General features: G+C 44.8%; 1 protein-coding gene across 3 annotated transcripts in view; it reads left to right on the forward strand.

Annotated features, from left to right (window-relative positions):
* FAM219A (family with sequence similarity 219 member A) overlaps nucleotides 1-25,692 on the forward strand; it is a 90,245-nt gene that overhangs the window by 60,816 nt on the left and 3,737 nt on the right. For all 3 annotated transcript variants that reach the window (XM_042831211.1, XM_042831212.1, XM_042831213.1), the window contains exon 3: nucleotides 21,221-21,323. In XM_042831211.1, the coding sequence (XP_042687145.1) occupies nucleotides 21,221-21,323 (103 nt within the window). The remainder of the gene's footprint in view (nucleotides 1-21,220; nucleotides 21,324-25,692) is intronic.

Here is a 25,692-nt window from a genome sequence, read left to right on the forward strand (position 1 = left end):
TCCCAAATGGATCGGGTACGACGCTGCTTCTGCAGTCTGAATGGCTCAGTACCTGCATGAAACCTTGGCTCCTTTTCTGCATTATCTCTTCCCAGTCTGCTTCACAGCTTGTGACTTCTAAATGTTTCATGCTGAAAGCAGAATAATAAGGGAAGTTCGTAGTAGACTGGACAAATCAATGCCATTAGTGTATCCTTTTGTCAGTACCTCAAGTACTGTACTATTCCCGATTGCTCTTCTGTAACAAGGTGATTAATGTTAATTAGGTACAGCAGCTGTTGTTTCTGGGAAGGAGCTCTGTAGGTAAATTAGGGGAACATTAAAAAAAAAGCTGTAACTCTTTAGCTGGGTCCCGAGGTTCTGACTGTATTGACGAAACTGCAGATTTACATGTACATAACTGTTTGCATGGCGACCTGAAGTGACACCATTACTTCAAGTGCACAGAACTATTTTCCTTCCTTGGGAGCACCTATTTCCTTGAACACAGTCTGTACTTTGTAGGGAGGGGATGAATAATGTGGAAGCCAGAGAGCAGTGACAGTATAGCAGTGCTATTGATTTTCTTCATGAAGACAGAAGCGTAGCATACCACTTGGAGGCCTCCTGGGATGGAGGGGAATTTATTTAAGCATTATTTTGTGTGATATTACTCTTTCCATTTGTAAGAGAAATTGCATATGCAGATTTATTGCAACATCCTTCCTGCAGGATATCTCAAGGCTTTTTCAGAAGGGATGAGAAGGTAAACAGTGGCATCACATTAAAGGTAGTAAGGCTGTCTGCAGACAGAGCAGCAAATATGAGGGCAGGAAAATAGTTGTGACAGGCATGTTATTGCAGATTAGTTAGAGGAGAAATAGAGGGGCAAGATTGATGGGGTGCGTGAGATGCTGTGGCTGACAGCAGCTCTAGTAATTAGTAAATCCATTATGAGAAATTGGAGAAGATAAACTCAGTGGGGTTCAGTTCAGCTTCTGGGCAGGAAGGTGTGTGCAGGTGGGTGAGATGAAGGTAGGGAAGGTACCAGTCAGCAAAGCCCAGGAGCATGGCATGGACAAATAAATATGTGCATGACATGGTATTATTTACACTTAACAGTCCTAGTCTTTCTGTCACTGCAGTCTGCTCAATTTGCCCTGCCAGCTCACTATGGCTTTACTGGCCTTCCCAGCCCTCTGTCATCATACGTGTGCCTCTCCTGTGACAAATCCTTGGGTACCCATGTGCCTCACGAGCTCATAGACGTGCACCCTCCCACAGCTTGTATTGCACAAAGCAGTCTCGACTAATGTGTCTTCAGATAAAAAAATCAAAAAGGAGGAGGCTGTGAGTTACTTTGATGGGTGATAATTTCTGTGAACACTTTAGCCTCTGAATTTTTACAGTACATACAGATTTGGTAAGCTAATCCTGAAAAAGTGCTTCTATGCAGTTATTTCACTTTGCAATCAAAATTTGCCAGAGTATCTGGATGGGGATTTTGTGCTTGAAGCAGAAGACAGAACTGCAAATTGCAGGTTCTCTTTTTTCACACTGCCCCGACCCGCTGTAATCTGTCACAAATATGAGTTCACATCATGAGTTCATATCATGTTTATTTCACTAGCAGTAGCTTGTGAGGTAAACTAATCAAGCAAATTACAGAGAGTCTCTGATAGAAGGAGAGAAAAACACGGTAATTGAAGAAATTAGTAGAATAAAAACTACCCCGTCTGGCAAAACCTAACCACAACAGGCAGCACCACAGCAATAATAAGAGCCTGGTCTGTCAGAGGTCTCATTTCACAGTCTCATCTTTCTGTGAAGAAATGAAGACCTGGCTTTAAAAGTGATTTGCACTTTTTTCCTGATGTCAGCTGAGCTGACAAGGCTACTGACTCCAGTGCTGGCACCTTTGCAAAAAACAACACTGGGATGATACTAGTTCGTTTTCTGGCTTGCAAAGCCCTGCGTCCTCAAGTATAGGTTTCCACTTGCTACTCTGGCCCACTCTGAGGAAGGCTTCCCCATTTGTGACTGTTCCTTCTGATGTCTCCATAGGTAGATGAGTTTCTGTGTAGTAGTCAAGGAGAGCAAGCGTAGCCACAGCATCCACAGACAAGATGGGATGATCCAGGTTTTTTTCTGTGTTTGATTTATTAATGATGAGCCTTAAGCATGTACCTGACAATTAATTGAATTTATTCTGACTGTTCAGTGATGTGGGCTCTCCCTTTGTCTTTTCTGTGCTGCTCGCTCAGCTCTTAAACAGGAAAGGTTACTGACTGCTTGTTGGGTGTTGGGCTAAAATGCTCTGTCAGCAAACAAGGGCTCTATCAAGTAGAAGCGACACATACTTTCTCAAAGGGAGGGGATTTGTGCTGTATAAGAGTTCGGTGCAATCCTTGTTCTTTAACTGCTACGCTTACGTCCAGAGGATGCTCTCAGGATCCCAAAAACTCCTTGTCATTTCTCTGAGCTTTTAAAGTGATCACTCAGAGCTCAGGCAAACATGCAAACTTTAGTTTGCCACAACAGGAAAACAGGATGTCATCAATATCATGTGTCCTGGCAATAGCAGGGTCCTTGTCAGGTGAGGAGATTCTGGTGGTCTTGGAAGCAAGACTTCAACTGAGCGTGAAGAGGGGAACATCCAGGGAGCCTGAAGCCCTGAACCTGGAGACAGTCACTCTTGGCTTTAAATCTAGCAACCAGTGGCATCAGCTTCTTATACCAGCACTGCTGCTTTATGGAGAACTTGTAGAAATAGGAACAAAGCTACTGTTCAGGTAGTAGGCCAGTTGTGATATGAGGCTTTGGGATCTTGCAAGCCCTGTCTGGGGCTATGATGGATCTTTCCCTGTTCCCTGACTTCACCTCTGGAAGCAGTGAGGGGATGGTCTCTTCAGGAATGACCACAGGCCATACCGTGCGCAGCCTTTTTGCTCTATTGCATGTGGAAGACCCTCTGGCACCTGCCCTCTTTTTCTTTCAAACCTCAGGCTTTTGGACAGCTCTTTTCCTGTTCCACTTGACAGCTATTCTCTGTAAAGCAGGTCTCTCTGAAGGAAAATAAAGCTGTTTTTGGAGATGCCACATACTTACAGAGATAAGATTTTATTTTAAAAGTTGTCAAGTCACAGTAATTGGACAGTCTGATCCCATTTCTCCAGTTGTTAAACATAGCGACCCTTCAAAGAGCTTTAATTACTGCCTGAATCATGGCTGAATAGCTTGTGCTGAGAGTAGGCATTTATTGCATCATTCATGGAAATTAGACACTGCAGTCTGGTACTGTGCAAAACAGTCATAGTCTCCTTTGTGAAACTTCTTCCAGAAGGAAAAACAGAATTTCTTAATTTTTAAAGTGTTTTAAGTGATTTTTAAGTGTTCCCCAAACCCTCTTCCTAAAGTCACCTGTGAAAAAAAGCATGCTCCATAAACAACCTTTTTGTTCCTTTCTCCTGATCTGATTAGGACATGAGAAGAGGTAATCAGGCGCAATTTGGCAAGTAGCTCCAGCTTGTCATAGATTTACTTACAGAGTCATCTCCAACTTTTCCTTTGTAACCTCCCACCTCCATCCTTGGCAGGGTCCTAGTGGTGGTCTCTCCACTCCACCATGGTGAAAGCTCCTCTCCATGCTTCTTCCTGCTTTCCTCAACCGTGAAACCAGTCATCCTCGCCGTTTAAGTCCACGCAGTCCAGCCATTGCCTCTCCCCAAATCCTGCCTTCCTCTTTGTGTCCCTTGTGCTCTGGCTAAATCTTTTCTTTCCCCTCTGTCCTATACTCCTCCAGTACTTTGTGCCTTTTTTCCCCCACACTTCTTAATTTGGGAATTGATTATGCCTAAGCTTCTGGATGAATAACTATTTCAGTCCTGTCTTGTAAAGTACCAGCGTTTATAGTACCATAAAATAAATCTACAGAGTTTTAAGACAATTCTACTGTAAACATGAAGCGATCATGTTAAATTTGCTGTAACTCTGATTTGTTCTACCTTCTGATCTAAATGCTAGGCAATCCCTGCTTTTTCCAGACAACCTACATACATACCCTCTTTTTTTTGCTCCCTGCTATGAAATTGGTGTAATCGAGTCAGCAGGCACTGATGCCTCTAGGAGGAATGATGCAGTTCTCCCATATAGCTCTGAAGTTTGTGAACTTAAAAGTGCTTTTAGCCATGAATAAACTGTGAGCTAGCTAGGAGAAGAAAGTTTAATGGCACCAGGTGTTCTGGACCTGCAGGCTGCTGGCAGCTCCTGCACTGCAGTAGAGCTCTCGGAAAACATCACACCAGAAAGCAGCTCTTCTTGATCTGCATCCACTACCCAGCCCAGAAGTAAGAGACGGTTGTCAAAAAGGAACAATTTACTGTGATTTGTTTTAAATCTTAGTTGCAGGACTAGCAATGTGGGAGAAGAAATGCGGAGTACAAGTGAGACAATTTGACTTTGTAACAGTTGATCTGAGAAGCGGTGCTTGACCTGTTAAATGACATGGTGTTAAAAATAGATCCTGAACAAGGCTAGCATATTTAATTCTTAAAATGATGCTGTCAAGCATGCGTTGCTTGAGTCCAGGACTGCATCCACTCTTTAAAATTAGGAGTTTCAGGTTTTTTAAAGAAAAATATCTCAAGCAAAGTCTTTGGTAAACCCTAGCACTTTCTTTATGTTGGCTAGAAGAATATGCACTTGTTCATTCCAAAAGTACTCACAAACCGTGGTCTACTTTACAAGGTGATTTTAGCTGTAAAAAACTGGGAGCCTTAAGTCACAACATAGCTGTGCCTTTGTTAGCTGCTAGTACTGACTTCCACTTAGAACATGAAGATTCAAGTTCAATTCCTTTCTCTGCCTGAATTCTTTAACTGCCAGGCTGAAATGTGTCTTCACTAGGCCTCTAATCTGGGATGGGGCACAAAGCAATTGCAAACTGTAGAAACAAAACCTTGGTGTAGGTATTTCAGTACAGGCAGATGTTATTAGTACCTCCGGGCTCACACAGCCAGCTCAATTCTGTTAATGTGCAGAAGAGCTCTGGTATAGGATAGCCCTCAGTTTGGCTTTTTAAAGTGTTTTGTTACCCTTCATTGAAAGGTGAAAGGGGGTGATCAGGAAAACAAGGAGAGATCTTGTGTTCTTTGTTGACAACATTATTCTTTGTGTCTACAGTTAAATGTTCACGGCAACCCAGCAATAACTTCCTTAGGAAGTGGTGTCATGGCCACATTAAAGATGCTGTGGCTCCGGCTTATCTAGTTGATGAGGTGAATGGAAGCCTCTCCAAGGAGTCTCGAGGACAGACTTCCCTGCCCAAACATCTGGCAGTCTGAATGGCATGACATCCATCTGACACAGAACCAGACAAAACCCTTCTCTGCTTCAGGGCAAGGTAGAGAGAGAAGCAGAAAAGGCAGGAATAGAGAGAGGAAAGACTGTGCCGGCTGTCTGAATTTGCCTGGTTGTAATCATTAGATGGGGGATGACCAGGATAACCTGGAGAGTTGTGAGAGCAGTGGAAAGACTCATAAGAAACATCCTCAGCTCTAGTGAAAAGTGATATCAACGTGTCCAAGTTGTCAATAGATTGCCTGCAGCATTTTGTGGGTACTTCATTCCCAGCATGTTTCTTTTCTCACCTTGATTTTTCGCTGCAAGAAGAGCCAAGCAGTGTAATGTTTTTCCCAGGGAGGTGGTGTCATCTCTGTCCTTGGAGTTTTTCAAAACCTGACATTACAACTCCACCCCAGTCCAATTGGTCATCCTGCTTTGAGGAAGATACTGGGCTAGAAACCTCCTGGGGTGCCTTCCAACTTGAAGTATCCTATGATCCCATTCCTAATTTGACCTGTAGTTATTTTTTCAAATGTCAGATACTTTCTAATCACTACCAAAAAAGCCTATCTGAAGTCCTACCTACTTATTCTCTTGGCATCTCAGCACAGACCTAGTAAAATTTGCAGAGGTTGATTTAGATAACTTAGGTGCACTGGCTCAGTGCAGTCTTCTTCCGTAAACACCAGATCCACTGGTAAACAGGAGATACCCAATTGCTACTTCATTTTCACTCTTACAGATGTTTTTCTTTTTAAATTCTAAGTCTTGCTCTCTGTTCTTCCTCTTTAATCCACAAAACTTCCTCAATTGTAAAGTGACTGCATTAATTTTCTCCTTTGCTTTTATCTCTTACTGACTTCAGCACACAGAGTAGTTTGTTCTTTCACAAATGTGTCTCCTGACATGCATTTTATTCATGTTTTTCAGTGTTAAGTGATCTTCTAATACCAGCAAGCAGCTGACTTCCGTCACTAACTAGTCCTAGCAGAACAAGGGTGTTCTCAGAGTCTCACAGTGAAACAGTACAAAGCGGAAACAAGTTCAGAATGGTTGGTGGGTGTTCGTGTGAGGTGCAGTACAGCTGGCAAGCAAACAATTTCTTAGACCAGTTGGGACTCTTCTTGGCACTGGTGATGTCTCAGGCAGCTTTTGGGGAGGCAGGTCAGTATCGACTTGGCAGGGAGATTTTTGTCTGCTCTAATTTTGTTTTTTAAGGGAACATCCTATGCATTTTTTCCACTGGCAGAGGAACATTTTTTAAGCAGAGAAAGTTAAAACATCCTGAAGAATGACGTCTGTTATTTTAATAACTTGAAAAACACTGTTTTGATCTTCTTAGAGGAATTCAGGACAAGAATGGAGGCAGTGGGCAGGTGTTCAAGACTGTTAGAGGTACAGAGGTTCCCCTGGGAGAAAATGAACGCTGGTCTGGAGCAAACTGTGATGCATTGCTTATAGCCCAGAAGAAAGAAATTCTCTTTCGTGATCTTGGAGTTTTTGGAACAAAGAGATTCTTACGAAAAGCCGATTGTGGTATCTAACAAGGTTACAGGATAATGCTGAAACTTTTCTAATGCAGAAAACTTTCCCAACAAATTAAAAAACCTTGCCAGACTTCAAAGAACAGTTCTGTTATCCAGAAGAAGAATCACAGAACTGCCAAAAAAAAGGAGAAAAATAATCTAAAAATAAAAGTTCTCAAGGACATTTTTTATGGTCCTTTACTTCAACAGATTATTCACTTACGCTTCCTGAGTACTCATCATGTAGCAGCAGTCAAGAGGGGCCTTAGCATTGGTTAACAAACAAGTTGTTGACAGTATGAGTACTTCGGGCTGCAGTCTGTGGAAGATATTACAGAATCACAGAATAGTTCGAATTGGAAGGGACCATTAAAGGTCATCTTGTCCATCTACTACAGCTCAATCAGGTGCTTAGAGCCAGATCCAGCCTGATTTTGAAAGTCTCCAGGCATGGGGCATCTACCACTGCCCTGGCTTCACTACTCTTACTGTAAAAAAACTTTTCTTCATGTTTAGTCTAAATCTCCTTTCCTAATTAGAAACTGTTTCCTTTTGTTCTGTTGCAGCAGACCCTGCAGAAGATCCTGTCCCCACCTCTCTTACAGCCCCCATTAGACACAGACAGGCCGCCCTCAGGTCTCGCTCAGCCTCCTCTTGCCCAGGCTGCACAGCCCCAGCTCTCAGCCCGTCCTCACAGGGAGCTGCTCCATCCTGACCATTCGTGCGGCCCTCCTCTGGACGCTCTCCAGCAGGCCCCCGTCTCTGCTGTGCTGAGCACTCCAGCTGTGGACGCAGCGCTCCAGGTGCGGTGTCACAGCGCAGAGCAGAGGGGCAGGATCCCCTCCCTCGCCCCGCTGGCCACAGATGGAAGAATGATAGGCAGAAGAAAAGGTTAAGTATTGATATCAGGGCTTGTACGTGGCCACTGTCCTTGCAAACCTGTAGGCCTTTCTAAATACTGATTCCTCTGCCTTTTCAGCAGTGTTGATGTCACCCCAGTCTGGTGCCCAGATGCTCAGATTTCCAGAGGCGTGGAGTGCTGTACGTGGGAGCTATCTGCTCAGCATTCACTTGTGTTTTCTTCCTTAGTCCCACAATGTTTTGAGACATTGTTAGGTACCAAAGCCATCCCTGAGCCTGAGAGTTACAGATCTCATTTCAGTTGGCTGATCCTAGTTGCAAATGTTGTCTTCACTTGGAGAGTGTCAGCTGTATTCAGTAAACAGACTCTTTCAGAAAGGTGCCTTTTTAGGTCCACGGCACCTGCACTGTCACCAGTAGATGTGCGCAGGTGACCAGATTACAAAGGCAGCAGTGAATCCTAAAGTAAGATTTTCCACAAGGCCAACCAGAATGTGCTTGGAAGTAAAATTAAAAAAAAAAAAACAACAACATACAGTCACTGAGGCCTTTCCAGTGCACAAAATGTGATAAGTTTTAACCCCAAAATTTTCCTCTCTGAGATTCCGGAATTTTTATTTTCAAATACTGAAATTTCATTATTAACATCCAAGCAATAACACTGATATCATCCTTGCTGCAGAAAACCAGCCCTGGGCAGCATCTCCAAGGTGCCACGGGCACCATCACCAGCACGAAAGTGACAGAGGTCATTCTCTGTGTTCTTCATTATTCCGGCTCACTGGCTTTACGCATCAAATTTGTGCAAATTACAGAAGAAAAATCTTTCTGCCTTCGGTTTCTAATTTTGCCCTCCCCAGAGGAATGTGGAAGAGCAGTGGCTCTTTGTGCTTTTCCCACCTAAGGTTGCTGCTGGGGTGATGGCATCGTTGCTGCTCTGACACCTTTGTCAGCATGGTCAGGAGAGAAGATGCAGCTTGCTCTCCCATGTATGCTGCTCTCCTGTGGGGGTGTGGTAGGAGGATTCCTTGTTCCTGTCACTGGCCTGAGCCAACATGATTTAACATGCCTGGGGAGCATGCAGGGGATGCAAAAAAATGCCAGCTGGAGTTGTTTTTCTGGTTCTCATTTTTTGTCCCTGTGTACGTGGAGGCAGGGTGCATGTCCTCACTCGGCTGGTTTTACTGGGTTATGTGATGGATGGTCAGAAAATGCACTCGCTGCCCATGGAGAGACTCTCATGGAGATAGATCAGCACATCCCAATGCCCCAAAATTTTTGCTTAGGAGTCATGCCTGGAAAGAATGAAGCGTCCTCCACATCTCTGCTCTGTGATCTGAAGAGACTTTAAAGGTTTTTAATTCCCCAAAGCTTGACGTTGCCCTTCCAGTTACCTCACAAATGCAGCTGTTAGCAGCCAGCCTGCTGAAAACACAGTATTTTCTAACACCCTTTCCTTCTGCTTACAGCTTTTCCCCATCTTTCCTGGACATCGTGTGTGCCAGAATCAGTGGGGTGGAGAGACTGTCAGGAATTCTGAATGTTACAGCTATTTCTGTTTGGGTCTTGGCAAAAGCCAAACTGTTTCCAGTGCATTGTGTGTGAGCTTTAGTCATGAAAGAGTTACTGAGCAGGGTTTGGATGTGTGTGCCCACCACAGTTGCCTCATCCTCCCTGCACTTGCCTCTGGGAGCTCAGAGCTCCAGCCCCTGCCTGTGAATCTGGGGACTTTGTGATGTTGCTGCGTGCTGAAATTGTCTCCAGGTCAGCCAATCCCATCACCCTGACTTTCTGTCCCCTGGGTAATTTCAGAAACAGTGTGCCTTGGAGCTGCTGAATCTTCCATACGGACAAATAACGAGACAAAAAAAGATGACAGTTGATACAACTCTGCTTGCATGCAATTGGTTGGCAATGAAAATCTGTGTTCTTGATTCAGAACAGATTATGAGCCAACAGATTAGTTCCTTTAAAAAAAAAAAAAAAAGGTAGCAACAAGAAAATGAAAACAGCCTTGTATCTCTGCAAAGGCTTTCTGAAATACCACAGTGGTTAAGACAGCTCGTTACCTCTTCTGCTTTTAGCTGCATTGTCTTGCTCTGTTCCTTGCACATCCTGCTGCCCCAGCAGTACCGAGTCAGCCTTTTCCTTCTGCCAGATTCCCTTCCCTCCCCTTCACCCTGCCTGTCCACCCAGCTGAAGGGCAGGCAAGTCATTTAAAAGGGATTGGAATTAACACTGACTCAGACAAAGCTGAATGTTTTTGTCAGGAACAAAAAAAAAAAAAAAAAAAAAGGTGACCCTCCATGCTCCATTTCTTCATTATTAACTTCAGCCTGCTTTTGCTGTGTTTAGGAATCTGTGTGCGGAAGTTAAAACCTGTTGTAGATCTTAATTATTGGAAGATAATTCAAACACAAGTTGGAACTGACTCAAACACCTACTATTTTAGCTGCCTGTACGGCTTATGCACATTCTGTTTTCTGTCTTAATTTCCTCAGGCAAAGAACTGTGTCTTATACACACACTCACTAGTCCCTTAGTGCAATAAAATCCTGCTTGCTGAGCCCCTCAGGCTGTTTCTCTCTTTCCTTCTGTTCTTAGAACTCTTCTGTTCCTTTCATCCCAATTCCAGTCAAACATGCAGCTATACCGCAATGAGCCGTGTGTTTGAAATGCAGTTGGATATTTTAGCTCATAAAAATGTATTTGCCAAGTGAAGCTGAATATATATGCAGTATGGCCCAACACAAACCTCCATGCATGCAGTGGGTACAGAAATTACCATAATTCCTGTGTTGCTTTTGCTTGCCTTCTTCCTTTTGTCTTAAAAATGGCATCGAAAATCCTAAGCTGATGATCTTTTGATAAACAAATCCACACCTGTATTTTTCTCCCCTCAATGAATACAGCTGATGGGGGTTGAAAGTGCAGATCTACCACAGTTTCTACGTCATCAGATCACAGAGGAAAGCGGTCAGGTAGCCAGGGCCCTGCAGGCAGCCTGGTGAGGGATCTGCTCGTCATCTCTACCTGTTGTCCCCAGGATGAGTCAGGCTTTTCTTTGAGTCCCTTTGAACTCTTCCTGCAGCCAGCACTGCTGCTCCTCAGACAAAGGCTTTGGTTTGGCAGTGCCCATACCAGCTGCAGGGCTCTATGTTTTGGGGTAAGAGCTGCCTTTCCCCCAGCCCTGCTTCTCGTCCATCACTCAAAGCAGCTGCTGCAGACACCTTAGGCCCTTCGTCTATCTGGTCTTCCAAGCTCCTTCCTTAGGAGTTTCAGTGGGGACATAAGTTCTTTCTGACCAGTCGTGTTTTCCCTCTGGCATTTGAGGCATGGCTATGTTTTATCTCCAGTCCCTTGGAGAGGTGGAAGGAAATGGCAGCTTTCAAACCCTCAGTTCTCCTGGAGAGAGGAGGACAATAAGGAGTAGCAACAACAACAACAGCAATCTACCATCCCCTCCATCATCCTCTACTACTTTATGCTGTCAGATTGCAGCCTTCCCTGAAAAAGAGATAGAGTTGCCTTAAGGATGGGGAAAGGTTTAATCTCTTAGTAGTTTGGGACTAATCCCCAAGCAGAACCAAGCCTGGACAAGGAAGGCTGCAGCCTGCTAGGCCGTCTGCCAGTTCCCCTGTGAGGAGGGCAGCACCCAGCTGGCCCTACTCTGTGGAGCACACAAGGCGATGTAAAGCCAGGGAAGAAGCCACGAGTTTTCTCCAAACCCTCTGCCAGGAGGAAGAGGAAGGGAGTTCCTACTCATCCCTTGGGCTGGAGAGCAATGTGAATATCAGGATGCCAGGCCACGCTTTTTGTGAGGTCTGTGCCTGCCCTAGATACGCTGCCTGTCTCTCTCCTTGCCAAGTGGTAGACTTCTGGCTGCACCCAGTACAAAGACAGGGCTTCTCCACTGAGCTGTCCCCACAGGCCACAGTGCCCTGGTGCTCTGCCAGCAGCCCCGACAGCCTCACAGCATTTGTGGGTATGTGTGCTGCTCGTGAGATTTACACGTAGATCCTCATCCTGCTCCAAGAGGAAACATTAAATTAGGGGCCAACATTCCTCTGAAACAGAACTCCTGCCAACCTAATTAAGAAAGCTTAATCAGCAGATTGGCTAATCATAAACTTCTTAAATAACTAATTGAGCTGTAAGGCTCTTTGTCAAATTTCCAGACAATGGAAATCTCACTAAGGGAGAGATCACATCAGTAATCCAACTAAGGGAGTGGATTTGCTGTGTGGGACAGCTGAGCTGCTGCTGTTCCACATACTCAGGCTGATAAACTGAATAGCAGGAAGAGGCGTGCTGGGATGTGCATCTCCTGATCTCCCACAAGGATTCACAGTAAACACACAATGCATCTAGTGAAACAATGCCTGAAAGTGCATAGCAGCACTAAGCTTTCTCTTTTCCAGGGAAGAAAACAGCATGTACCATTCTGCAGGAATTGATCAAAGCACAATGGAATAAGGAGCACCCTCCCATTCAGCTTGTTAACCAGCCCTTTTGCCATTGCACTTCATTTTTTGAAGTAAAAAATGCAGGATTTTGTTTGACATGCATGGGCTTGTAGCAACTTAGTGCAGCAAGTGATAAAACAGAACACATCTAATATCTGACATTTGGCTGCTAAACTGAGGCTGGAAACATGACTGGAAGTCATGTCTTGGGACCAGGAACAATCCAAAGCACCCTTCCAAGCTGGAGTCAGCAAGCCAGGTGTCCCTCCAAGCCCATATGTTGCCTGTGGCACTAGCGCTTCTATCCTTATTTGTTTGGGTTTCTGGATGGGATCTCAACAGGTCATTCCAGCCCATGGTATCTGCCAGCCTGTGGAAGCTATCCCAATTATAATGTATTAAAAATAAATTAAATTTGTAATTTATATAGGCTGTAAAACACATGCTCCCTGCCATAGACCAATCATTTAGTGTGTATTTTAGACTCATGGAAATTTGATGAAGTGTGTGTGCAGCTAAGCTTACTTGTGTCAGGCTCAATTCAAGTGGTTTTTATACAAATACGCATTACAGAATGATCTCTGTTACTGAAGCCCAGAGTATTCAGCTAAACAAATTTGTGCTCTCTGCGTGTTACTCTGCTAAATGCACAGCACACACACTGCATGCATCAGTGACCTTAATACTTCATCACTGGACATGAGGGCCCATAACAAATGTGATGTGGGCATTATGACCGTTTCTCTGGTTGATTATTGCAGTGACTAGTGAGCGATGCTTTAAATGAGGAGAGCTATTGCTGATAAAGTTAAATGGCATTTAATAGACTTCTTTCTTTTTCTTTTTTTTTAAATCTAATATACCGTATAGCAGACTTGGGCCAAGCAAGTGGCTTTGTCTTAAACCTGTATTTAATTGAATAGAAACTATGAGGGAAGAAACATTTGCAGAAATTCTTTCTGGATGAAACAACTTCATGTTCTCTGTCCCCTTAAAAGGCATAATGGGAGAGAGCTCAGATTTACAGGTTATATATTTTGTAGAATTCACTTTATAAACTGAAACTTTTTAGCTGTGCTTCTCAGGTTGCAAATGCTTCCCCAGATATTTAACTTTGTTCTTACGGCAGGTAGAAAAAGTGTTTTTTGAAAAGCATTTGAAGATACAAAAAAAAATATAATCTTTTTTTAAAGGTAAATGCGAAAGAAGAAAAAAAAGTTTTAAATAAAATGCTGTGCATGCTTTCCAATTTTGACAGTGATGGATGAAATCTTTATATTCAGTACTTTGCAGCCATTAGGAATAAAAGTCTCGGTCTTTACTAAGTGAAAAAGCACAAGCTGAATCACAACAAAATGCCCTTGTGAGCTGGGAACTGTGACAGTAGGTGCATTTGAAATCAGCCCAGATAGATGTTCAAAGCTGAAAAGAGATCGGCTGCTGCCTGCTGCTGAGCAGTCGCAACCTGTCTGGGTAAGATGGCTGCCCAGACAGACCAGGCAGAGCACTGGGAGCCCCGAGACCCATTCTCTGCATCCCTGCTGCCAGAGATGCTTTTTGTGGCTTTAAGAGAGAGCAGTTAAATAGTTTCTCCCATCAGTATAATATAGTTTGCTGCTTCACAAAGGTGATTCACAATTATACCATGCCATGAGGAGGTAAAATGCTCTGTGTTCAAAACAGTAAACACTTTCCCTAAAGCCCTGAGACTTGCTTTGCTAGGTACCTAGCTGCACTGGATGTCCAGCTCTCCTCCACATGAAAGCCTAGCAGTGGATATACATGGTGAAGTCATTCTTTCCTGTATTCACATGAAGGTCACTTAAAGGAACTTTGGAGCTGGAACAGCCTGTCTAGGGTAAGGGAGCTGGTGTTGGAACACAAACCACTTTCAGAGACTTGTGTAAGTGGATTCTGGATTAGGACTGCAGAAGTCATTTACCTGTCCTCCTTGCTAGGGAGAAGTGTGGCACTTCAGGTTTTCCAGAGGGAAGAGCAGGTTGTACCCCCAGCCCAGCCATACAGAAACCTCTGTGACTTGTGGAGTCCACACTTCATACCAGCATACCCCAAGAGTCAATTCTGCATTGCTGTGCTGCTCTGGCTGCATCCTTGGAAAAGAGATGCAAACATTTTTTCTGCTCTGCACTGCTGTGTACCATGCCTGTCTCTGGTCAGACCTCCAGTGTTCTTAAAGCCACACAAAGCTCATCAGTTTGGCTAGTTTGGCTAGGTCAGCAGAAATGAGATACATTGGCTGAAAATATTGTCTTGCACAATTTTCCCAAGTTGGTAGTTGGATGACTTAGTTGCATGACTCTTCCTAATGTGAAATTTTTTCAGTGCATGTGGCCACACATACCTGATCCAAATCCCTGTTCATCAGGACCAGCGTAGCCAAAGTACACAGCATCCATTCACCTCCCTTCTGTCCAGCCCTCCTCAGCCTGATGGCAGAGCCCCATTGATGTGTGCCCTGAAACCTCTCCAAGAAGAGGCACAGTCCCAGCTGCCAAATTCTCTCTGTTGGAGGTGGAAGTTATGGAGGGTTCCGGTATTAAGTAAATGCATGCCAGTGTCCTGGAGCTGAATGACATAGAGTTGAGCCTGGGGCTCAGGCTCAGAGTGGAAGCTGAAGTCAGCACTTGTTCTTTTTCCCTCCGTTTGTTCACCACTCTGTTGATCATTCAGTGGGATGTGAACAGACAGACTAATGTTATGTACTGTGCAATTTAAATTCTCAGCTTGCTTGAGAAGGTGGAATTCATCAGGGAACTGCTGAAATCCTCAGCTTCCGAAATGGTCTTGGCTGACAGTGGGGGACAGAGGGGCAAATACATCCCAAAATTTCATTTCATACATCTCGAAGATGGAAAAATACAGCTCTGTCACAAAGGATTAATTTCTCTTTGTCCTCCCGCTGCACTGAATCCCATGGACCCACACCACGCACTCCCCGTCTCCTCCCACTCGGGCAGGTTCGAAAGCAATTGAGTTAGCAAGGTTCAGCTCTCAGCAAAGAGACAGGAGCAGTCACTGCCTGCCTGCTTCCAGCCCACACTGCTAAGGAAGCAAATCAGACTCATCCACAACCAAACAACAGCATTTGTGCTGATCAGGCTGTGTCTCATGGGAGGATGTTGGCAGTCAAATGCTGTGGCAGTGAGAGATGATGGCATCCTAAACCCAACATTTGGGGGTTTGAAGCATCCAAATAACTCACTCTTCAGAATAGCACAAGCTGATGTTCACCAAATTCCTGGTCTGTCTGCTTTGCCCAATGCTACAAAAGCAGCAGTTCTCCTTTTGTAGACCAAAATACATGCTATTCTTACCTCTTCTGGTTAGGACAGGGTGACAAAACCCATACCACGCATGGCAACATGTACTAAAGAAGCTGTTCAGCATTTTATTTAAAAACAAACAGCAGGAAAATTAGAACTAGTTTTGGTTTTGTCTGAAGTCTAAAACCAGAGGAATGACTGTAAGGATTTACTCAAGTCTATAAAGTTCCACATGAGCATGCTTCCTGTACCCACTGCCATCTTCCCTTGTCACAAAGAAGCTAGACGCATGCAGCCAGCTGAACAAATAACAGTTTTAAATTGCAGTGAGTAATACAACATTGCTTGTAATTATTCTTTGGAGCCTGGCCATCAGCAGAGCTTTCCTTGAAGCTGCTGTGGAGCAGATGCTGCATGGCTCAGAGGGGTCAGGAGGCAGAGCAGGGCGATGTGAGGCTAGCACAAAGGCACAGCTTGCTCATTGAGCAGATCTACTTTGTTTTGTTGGATGATTTTAATGTCAGTGGGGGACAAAGTGTCTTAAAGTGGAATGAAGCCATGCTCAAGAAAGTGAGATGTGTCAAGATAAAAAACAGTCCCTCTGCTGTTCAGAGCTGCGGCTGTGTCAGTAGGATCCTGGACCTGTCCCCACCTTTGCACACCCTTGCATGTACACTTCTCCACAAGTTCTCCCAGCACAATCTCCAGGATTAGCTTAGGTGGAAGTGGTGCAGCCAAATTGTCCAGTGCATCAGCTGTGTTCTGTGAACTCTCCACTGAAACAGAAGTTTGGCTCCATTCAAGCCTAGAGCCAGGTAGACTACCCAATACCCAACACAGCAATGCTGCTCATGACCAGACAGAGCCTTGAGGCTCCTAGTTCAGCATGCTTTTTAATGTCAAAGGCAGTGCAGGCTACTTTATATCCTTCCAACCTCTTCTGCTCTTCCCTGCGCAGAAGGTGCCTCTCAGGAAAACAGACTTGGATTTGGATAAAGCTGTCTCACCCTCAGCTGTACCGGGTCTGCTGGGACTGCTTGCCTGCTGGATCTTCAAGCTGTCGCATTTACTCACAGTGTGCACAGTCACCTACAACCTTCCACTTAGTGGGAGGGATATGGCAAAACATGTGGGTGTGAATATTTAACTAGATACAATGGTAAGAAAATAAAAACAGCTAAATGTAATGAAACCTAAACAACCCATTTCAAATACTTGCAAACGGTGAAAGCATTGTTGGAGCCCTGCTATTACACTGCCTTTTACTGCCAACAGTTAGTCATTTACCTGAAATAGCTGGAAAGCAGCCTTGTTTCATTCTGGTTTCCCAGTCTCCAAGTCTCTGTCACTCACCTCTGCTGTATCTCTGCTGTATTAGCTTTTTGCTGACCATCCAACAGCAAACTCAGCAGGCATGAAATAGCTGGTGTCTGGAAATCACAGTCTTCCATTCCTTCATTTGTTCTCCTGTGTACTATTTTCTTGCTATTGGGCAGCAGTGCCTGTTAACCACTGTTCCTCATTCTTCTAGTGCCTTCAGGTTGCCCAGAATTAGGTGGTTTTGCAGTGTTGGTATCAATTTTCCCTCAAGTCTACTGCTTCATGGAAGTTTTGTGCACGTGTTGGAATACAGAAGGCAGCACAGGCAGACCTGGCCATGGAGAGCCTTAGCGTGTCTGGTTCCAAAAGTTGCCAAAGGTGGAGGACAAACTAAACGTATTCTCTGTGGTTGGACTGTGCCCCTCATGTCTGAAGCTGAGGCCTCAAGGCTTAGGGAGCCATACAGGAGCACGGGCGTCATTTAAGACCAGTGGGGAATACCTAAGTATCACACCAGAGAGTCTTGGATTCTGCAAACACTTTCAGTTTGTATGTAGTCCTAACCATGAGAATTGCCCAAGGACTGACTTTCCAGGTTTCACACAGGGTAGCACAGCTGGGTAACTCGAGCATGGTGATGCTGTGATTTGTGCTCGTCGTCAGCCAGTATGGGGCAGCCTTTAAAGAAAAATGTTGTTTGCTTCTCAAACTTAGCTTGTTGTTCCTTCTCTCACCTTCTCTTTACTGTGCTGATACATGCATTTGATTGCAGCTTCTATGAGAACTACTTTATTTGTGAATTTATACCTTTTTGTTAACATTTTGGATCCTGAAAGTAATGTTGTCAGAACTGGCTGTGTCAACTGTTTTTCTGAAAGGAATTTTGACATGTAGTGTTTGGATCCAATGCCTTCAAACAAACATATGGGAGCCAAAGCCAGATGAGCTGGAAAACTTGGAAAAGAGCTCACCATCTAGAAACTGGGTTCATCGGCTTCACCTGCTAGGCCAGGAAGAAACACCAAACAGACAATATGCACTGAAAACCCACCATCCTGATGGATCTGGTGGTAGATGGTCAGCACTGTCCAGAATTTCTTCAGCAGATTGGCACAAAAACTGCTTCTTTGAGTGATGGTTCATAATACTTGTAAGGCTCAGTAGCAGGTCTCCTTGCCTCAGAGTCTAAAGGGATTCGTGCATCTCCGTCACCTTCCAGAGGCTTTTGCTATCACCCCTGGGCTGGACAGACTTCCCATTCTCCCTGCCATCTCTTGGTTCTTGGCCACTCAGGTTTCACAGCATCCAAGAGGGGACTGAAATGTCGATTCATGCTTAGAAATGTGTCTGGGTGTGAATGTGACAGTGGCACGTATTGCGCTGCAGTGGCCTTTGGGAATGTTCACTCCAAGCTAATAAGTAGGTGAGAAAAGGGGTTAAATAGGAAATTTATTATCAATCAGACCCTCACATTGAATTAGCACTCAGTAAGAGCATAGAAGTAGCCATGGGGAGACTTATAGGAGGAAGAAGATACTTAACTAAAGTCCAGATTCATCAACCGAATGAGCAGTCTGAATCGGAAAAGAGCGTTAGTGCTTGTATGGAATAATCAATAGAAATCAGAGAGTGCCAGTACGTTTAAAAGGCTCAGTCAGGCCTTAACTATCTTGAGAGAATGAAATCTTCTTTGTGAGTCAGGAGCTTTTTGTGAATTACACAGCACCTTAAAGTATTGGCAACTTGTCTCAGCACTGCAGATTTGTGGTCAGCACTGCAGCTTCTGATGTAAATGGGGAGAAGTTGTTTTGTATTTAGGGTTGTAAACCTTTGCCTCGATAAAACCGTGCTTTATCCTTCTATGTCTGAATAGCAACATTCACATGGCCTGCAAAATGTCAGCCTTTTTTTCTGGAGACAATGACAACCAGTGCATTTGCAAGTTCCAGTCATGAGAAATTACTGTGATTTAAGGTTTTGCCTTCGATCCCATATCAGTCTCTTTGTTGCTCATGCCAGAGAGAGTTATTGGTCTGGTCCTTCCCCTGGCAACTTCAGTGAGCTTTTATTCACCTCTGATGTCAGCAGGAGCAGGGCTGAGTATGGTGTGTGGCCATGTGCTCTCCTCTACCATTTCCTCATCTGTGCTCATTACCACAGTTTAGAGGCATCGCTTCTTGCTTGCCCCTCAAAAAAGGCAGCCTTGTACACCTGTCTCCCTCCTCCTTCCTCATGAGTAGAATGGAGTTGTGCCACTGTGCACTGCACACCCTCATGGCACACAGCTTTCTCACAACAAGTAGCAGGTGCTTTCCTCTCCAAGGGGAATAAAATCTGCAAGAGAAAAAAGTATATCAACACATTCAGTATATCAACACAAAAGTAAATCAACACATCCTCGACAGGCTGGAAAGCTGGGCTCGGGTGAATCTAATGAGGTTCAACACGGCAAAGTGCAAGGTTTTGCATTTGGGCCAGAAGAACCCCAGGCACCCGCACAGGCTGGGAGGAGTGGTCCTTGAGAGCAGCTCGGCAGAGAAGGACCTGGGGGTCCTGATGGACGAGAGACTGAACATGAGCCAGCAGTGCGCTCTGGCAGCTCGAAAGGCAAATGGGATCCTGGGCTCCATCAGGAGAGGGGTGGTCAGCAGGGACAGGGAGGTGATTGTCCCTCTCTACTCGGCTCTTGTGAGGCCCCATCTGGAGTACTGTGTCCAGGTGTGGAGCCCTCAGTACAAGAAAGACATTGAGATTTTGGAAAGGGTCCAGAGGAGGGCGACTAAGATGATCAGGGGGCTGGAGCACCTCCCCTATGAGGACAGGCTGAGGGAGTTGGGCTTGTTCAGCCTGGAGAAGAGAAGGCTGCGGGGTGACCTCATTGCAGCCTATCAACACCTGAAGGGAACCTACACCCACGAGGGGAGTAAACTCTTCAAAAGGGCTGACAACAGCAGGACTAGGGGAAATGGATCCAAGTTGAAGGAGGGAAGATTTAGGTTGGATGTCAGGGGCAAGTTCTTTACAAGGAGAGTGGTTAGGCCCTGGAACGGGCTGCCCAGGGAGATTGTGGACGTGTTCAAGGCCAGGTTGGACGGGGTCCTGGGCAACCTGATCTAAATGTGTGTGTTTGGTGGCCCTGCCAGGCAGGGGGGTTGGATCTACATGATCCTTGAGGTCCCTTCCAACCCGGGTGATTCTGTGATTCTGTGATTTCACACACCACAGGGGAAACAGAAGCAAGACGAATTCACTGTTCAGGTTCCCCAGCCAGCAGTCTGATAAACCCCTATTATTCAGGCATCACACAAAAGTAGTTTCCAACTTTTTCTCACACTCCAGAGAACACTTTTAGCCAGGTCCTGCCTTGCTGGTCCCACAGTCTTCATTTCCATACAAGCCTTGCCTAGCACTGCAGGATGAGTCTCAGTTTTGTGGCTGATTGCTGACTCAACCCAACTTGCCAAAAGAACCAAGGAAGGACTTTGAATCAGAAATTTGAATATTGATTTATATGACAACCCATCACACATGAGCTCCTATCCCTCCTATCCTGGTAGCAGCAACATATTTATATAGCACAAGCACTACTTTCCTGCAAAGGCTTAGCTTGTTCACCTGAACTCTAGTTAAAATCCTTTGGTTAGAAGATGTTAAGAATGGAAATAGTTTCCTATATGAGAAACTGTTTAATCCTCTCTTGCAGTGAATACACAAAGAAAGCTCCATGCTCTGTAAGAGATTTAAGGTACATTTCAGCAGCAAAAAGAACATGGTCTGAAAATTGAGCAAAAATATGCTGTTTAAAAATGTAGCTAAAGAAGCTTTCACTTTTTTCTCCTTAAACAAAGCTTCAAGATTCAATGTGAGATAAAAGAGGACACAATGGGGATGCGGGCAGTTATGAGGAGAAGCAGAGAAGGCAGCAACATTTCTTCTGTAGGATGTTATTCTGTTGAGTTGCCTTCCTGGGAAGTAATAACTCTGCTGTCAAGCCTGACTGGACTAGAATTAAAAAGAACATGGTTCTGGATTGATGGAGGCACTTTTCTGACCCAGCTGGGTCCCTCAGTAGCGGTTTGTAGAGGAGAAAATGTAAGAGAATAAATTCCTTGCCCAGCCCGCACTACTGTTTTAGAGTCCATAGCTGCAGAGAGGCAAGATTTGTGCTGGATCTCATCCTGAAGCTCCACGACCATCTTTGTGTGGCATTGCCAGCAAGCTGCTGTGTGTCTGGGCATACTACCTTTAGCCCCTGGTGAGCTTGGAACACAGCTTCTCCAGCCTTCACAGTATCACTGCCTGGGAGATGGAGTGCTCATGTCCTATGCTATTAATTCCACCATGCTTTTTGCTACTATCAAGTCTAGATTTCTGTAGCTGTATGGAGACCACCCAGGCTGTTGCCCTAATTTTGCTTCTCTCCTGTCTGTCCCACATGCAGAGAAGCAGAGGGAGCTGGCTCGGAAGGGCTCTCTGAAGAATGGCAACATGGGAAGCCCAGTTAATCAGCAGCCCAAGAAGAACAATGTGATGGCACGGACAAGGTAAGAACTGGAAAACTCATCTGTGCTCTGAGCATTAATTCCTAATGACCTTAAGATTGTTATTGCCCCGTTGCCAAACGGACTGCAGGAGCAGCAATGGCCCTTTCAAAATGGTCTGTCCTGTGTTGCATTTTGTCCCATGGGAAGATGCAGGCACAGATTATTATCACTGAGTCGAGGACCAGTGATAATAGAGCCTGCAGACAGCAGTGAGCCTAGCCTGGTAAAAATCAGGGGTTTTATATGTCTTCAATGTTCTGGGCAACCCTGCATAATAAATAATCATACCAGCAGGAAAGTGTACGTTTGTGCTTCACATAACAGCAAACTGTGTTAAAGCTTAGTTCTGACTTGGCTGCTTTTATCCCAGAAATTCTCCTTCTTCTTTTTTGAAAATGACCCCTTCCTCATACTGATTAACTTAATGATGACTTGTGTAGCATCCATCTCTGTGTGCTTTGCTGTACAGCTCCTCCACACTTTGAACAGCATGGTCAGAGCAGGAGCCATTTTGGCTCATCTCTGTGTGACATAATCAGGCAATACTACAATCCACTGTAAACAAAGAAGTTTTTAGATGAATACATGATTTTAGTGTATTTCTGTTTTTTCCATGCCGGCTTCATTACAATAATGTATCACTTATCTGCATTCAGGGGGCAGGAACCATACTGAGTCAACAGAATTGCACATTTTGCATGCTATGAGAAAGGTGGTAATTTTTAGTGAAGGATCACACTTAAAATGACAGCAGAATCTACACATGTTCTGGTTTAACCCAGCAAGCAGCTGAACACAGCCACTTGCTCATTTGCCCCCCTCCTAGTGGGATGAGGGAGAGAATTGGAAAAAGGCTGGAATAAACACTATTGACTAAGACAGAAAAGGAAGAAAGAAATAACAGGAATGGTACTAACATACATATATGCATACTCATACAGAAGAAGTGATACACAAACCAATTGCTCTCCACTCACTGATTGTTGCCCAGTCTCCAGGCAGCGGTAGCTCCCTTGACCAACTGCCGTCAGTTTTGTAGTTATTTGGTTTTGCTTTTTTGCATAACATAATGTAGTATGGAATATCCCTTTGTCCTAGTTCTGTCCCCTTCCAGCTCCCTGTGCCACAGCCCCCCTCACTGGCAGTTCAGTATGAGAAGCAGAGAAGCTGAAATGTCCATGGCTCTGCCCTACACCGTTCAGCAACTAACATTAAATAAATAAAGCGATTAACATTATTTTTCTCCTACATCCCACACATAGCATCATACCATACAGTATGAAGAAAATCAACTCTGTCTGAGCTGAACGAATACAACATGAAGGCTGCATTTTTAATGATGAATGAGAAGGTGTCATGGATTACTGCATACTAAGTAGAATAGGAACGGCAGGTCAGAGCCTCTCTCTATGCAGCACATCCAACAGATCAGTTTCAAATTAGTTCCCAAAACCCACAGCAGTACTCATAAATCATGCCAAGACCTTGTCAAGTTTTATCTGTAAGCCCCTGTGACACTGGTGAAAGATACTGCACTGCTCACTGTTTTGCATTTGGTTTTTGAGACCGTGTAAAGGAGTCAGGTTCTTAGTGGCAGTAAGAATTTCAGCAAGTGCTCTCAGATGGGTTTTCCATGCCTACTGCTCCTCATTGGTTTTCAAATGCAATCTGTGAAGACTTGGATTCTTTTGGCAGTAGGCTGTGTGATGGCTTCTCAAGAGCAATTGTAGAAGATTTGCTGCTCAGGAGATTTAGAAACACTGAAATTAGTGGGAGAAGATAATAAGGAAGAGAACGTGGAACTAGTGCTGATGCCTACCTGTAAAATGAGAGACTTCTCACTGGAGAGGCTGCTGCTTTAGAGCTGCCAGGAAAAGGAGGAGTGATTTGGGTGAGAAAGGGTTAAGCAGTGGCACCCATTGACAAAAGCTTTAGAACAGCCAGCTCAGCTTTACTACATCTGTGAAAATCTGAGCACTGTTTAGAGGGTATGCAAACCCCTACATGGCCAAACTAAGCCTGCTATCAATAGACTTGCATTTCTTAGTTGCTTTTCAGACAGCTTTTAGAATCTTCCTTAGGATCTGCAAAATGGAAGTTTGCAGCCTTTAGGCTAGTAGCAAATGTAGCCAGTCTCCATTGTTCCTATACAACTGAGAGGTGTCTGGCTTAGGTTCTTGATGGCCCATGGTTCCTCATCCCCCAGCTCCTTTAGCTTTCTGGGAACAAAGAGCACATTGGCACAGTTCTCCTAATACCTCAGAATGGTTTGCTCTGTCCTGTCATAGACAGGGCAGCCAGGAAGGCAGAAATGCCAGAGGCTTGATCACAAGACTACAGTACAGTGTGAGAGACTCCAGTGGGATATTCTGCAAAACATCTAGGTTATTGTTCTTCAAGTTTGAACAGTGGCTTCCTCCAGTCTCTGCAGGGCGAGGAAAAGCTAAAGCCGTTTTCCCCTTTTTAACAATTCTGCTCTTCTTGTCAAATGTTTTCCTTCATTCAGATGAAGTGTGTTGCCTCTCCTTGTCCCTGTCTCACTTCCTTCTCCTTCTCTGATGCTTTTGTTCTTCAGTATTACCTCTATGAATTTCTGAAATCCAGCCTCATGTACCAGGCTGCCTTTGCCATTCAGTCTTCTCCCGAGCTGAAGATTCAATATCTTCATCAATGACCTTGATGAGAGGATAACGGCCACCCTCAGCAAGTTTGCTGATGATACCAAGTTGGGAGGATTGGCTGACACGCCTGAAGGCTGTGCTGCCATTCAGCAAGACCTGGACAGGCTGGAGAGCTGGGCAGAAAAAAACCGGATGAGGTTTAACAAAAGCAAGTGTAGAGTCTTGCATGTGGGGAGGAATAATTGCATGCACCAGTACAGGTTGGGGGATGAGCTGCTGGAGAGGAGCTCTGCAGAGAAGGACCTGGGTGTCCTGGTGGATGACAGGTTGGCCATGAGCCAGCAGTGTGCCCTTGTGGCCAAGAGGGCCAATGGCATCCTGGGGTGCATTAAAAAGAGCGTGGCCAGCAGGTCGAGGGAGGTGATCCTCCACTCTACTCTGCCCTGGTGAGGCCTCATCTGGAGCACTGCATCCAGTTCTGGGCTTCCCAGTACAAAAAAGACAGGGATCTCTTGGAAAGAGTCCAGCGGAGGGCCACAAAGATGGTGAAGGGCCTGGAGCATCTCTCCTATGAAGAAAGGCTGAGTGAACTGGGTCTGTTCAGACTTGAGAAAAGAAGAATGAGAGGGGACCTGATCCAGGTCTATAAATATCTGAGGTGTGGGGGGCAGAATGGCAAGGGTGGACTCTTTTCAGTGGTGAGTGGAGACAGGATGAGGGAAAAGGAAACTGCAGCACAGGAAGTTCCACACAAATGTGCGCAGGAACTTCTTTACAGTGAGGTGACGGAGCACTGGAACAGGCTGCCCAGGGAGGTGGTGGAGTCTCCTTCTCTGGAGATGTTCAAGACCTGCCTGGATGCCGACCTCTGCGACCTGCTGTAGGGAACCTGCTTTGGCAGGGGGTTGGACTCAATGATCTCTGGAGGTCCCTTTCAACCTCTACAATTCTGTGATTCTGTGAGCTGTGGGGACAACTAGCTTTAGAGGTGAAATGATTAGATCCATAGCATGCTCAGCCTTCCTAACATCAAATAAAATGTGAGCAAAGTTGTGTGATGCTGGCACTGTCATTACAAGCACTGGCAGAACTCACAACATCATCTGCACCTCTTCTACACAGATACTGTAGTCTCCTCTGAGGATAAGCTAAACTTAGATATTGTTGTAATGTATTTCATGTTAAGGGACAAAAAGCAAAACAAAAAGCCAATCTCCACAGATGAAATTAAGTATAACCACAGACCAGGCTTGTTCCAAGGACACTGAAAAGCAAAAGTAAGGTCAGTTGGGATGTGAAGAAAAAACTTAAATCAGAGACGGAGACATGACAGTTTCAATCTGCTATAAAAAAGCTGTAGTTCTTGTAGTTGTACTAAGAAAAAAAAAGATGTTTCTCAAGAAAAAGACGTAGTGAGTTATTTAAATCAAGTAAATAACACCACAAAGGGCTGTTCTCTTTGTTCCCCAATGGTGCTTCATTCATTCACAATACAGTAACAACGGTCAGTGACTGTGTATGGAGCAGAAGCTTGAAAACTGAAGAGCAAGTATGGAAGTGAGTGCTTCTGGAATCACTGTAGGCAAGCAGCTGCTGCTAGCTCACAGCTTCTGTTTTCGTTTCAGACATCTTTGCTTCTTTAATTCTTTCCTACTTTGCAGGGAGTAGAAGGACTCTCTAAAGGCTATGGGAAGGGTTATTGAATTTTGCAAGTGGGTCCCATTTTTTGCAGCAGGTTGGAAATTCTA

Source organism: Centrocercus urophasianus, unplaced genomic scaffold (genome assembly GCF_019232065.1).
Source record: "Centrocercus urophasianus isolate 14NV4802_14NV808 unplaced genomic scaffold, USGS_Curo_1.0 seq_35, whole genome shotgun sequence".
In the NCBI taxonomy this organism is placed as follows: Eukaryota; Metazoa; Chordata; class Aves; order Galliformes; family Phasianidae; genus Centrocercus; species Centrocercus urophasianus.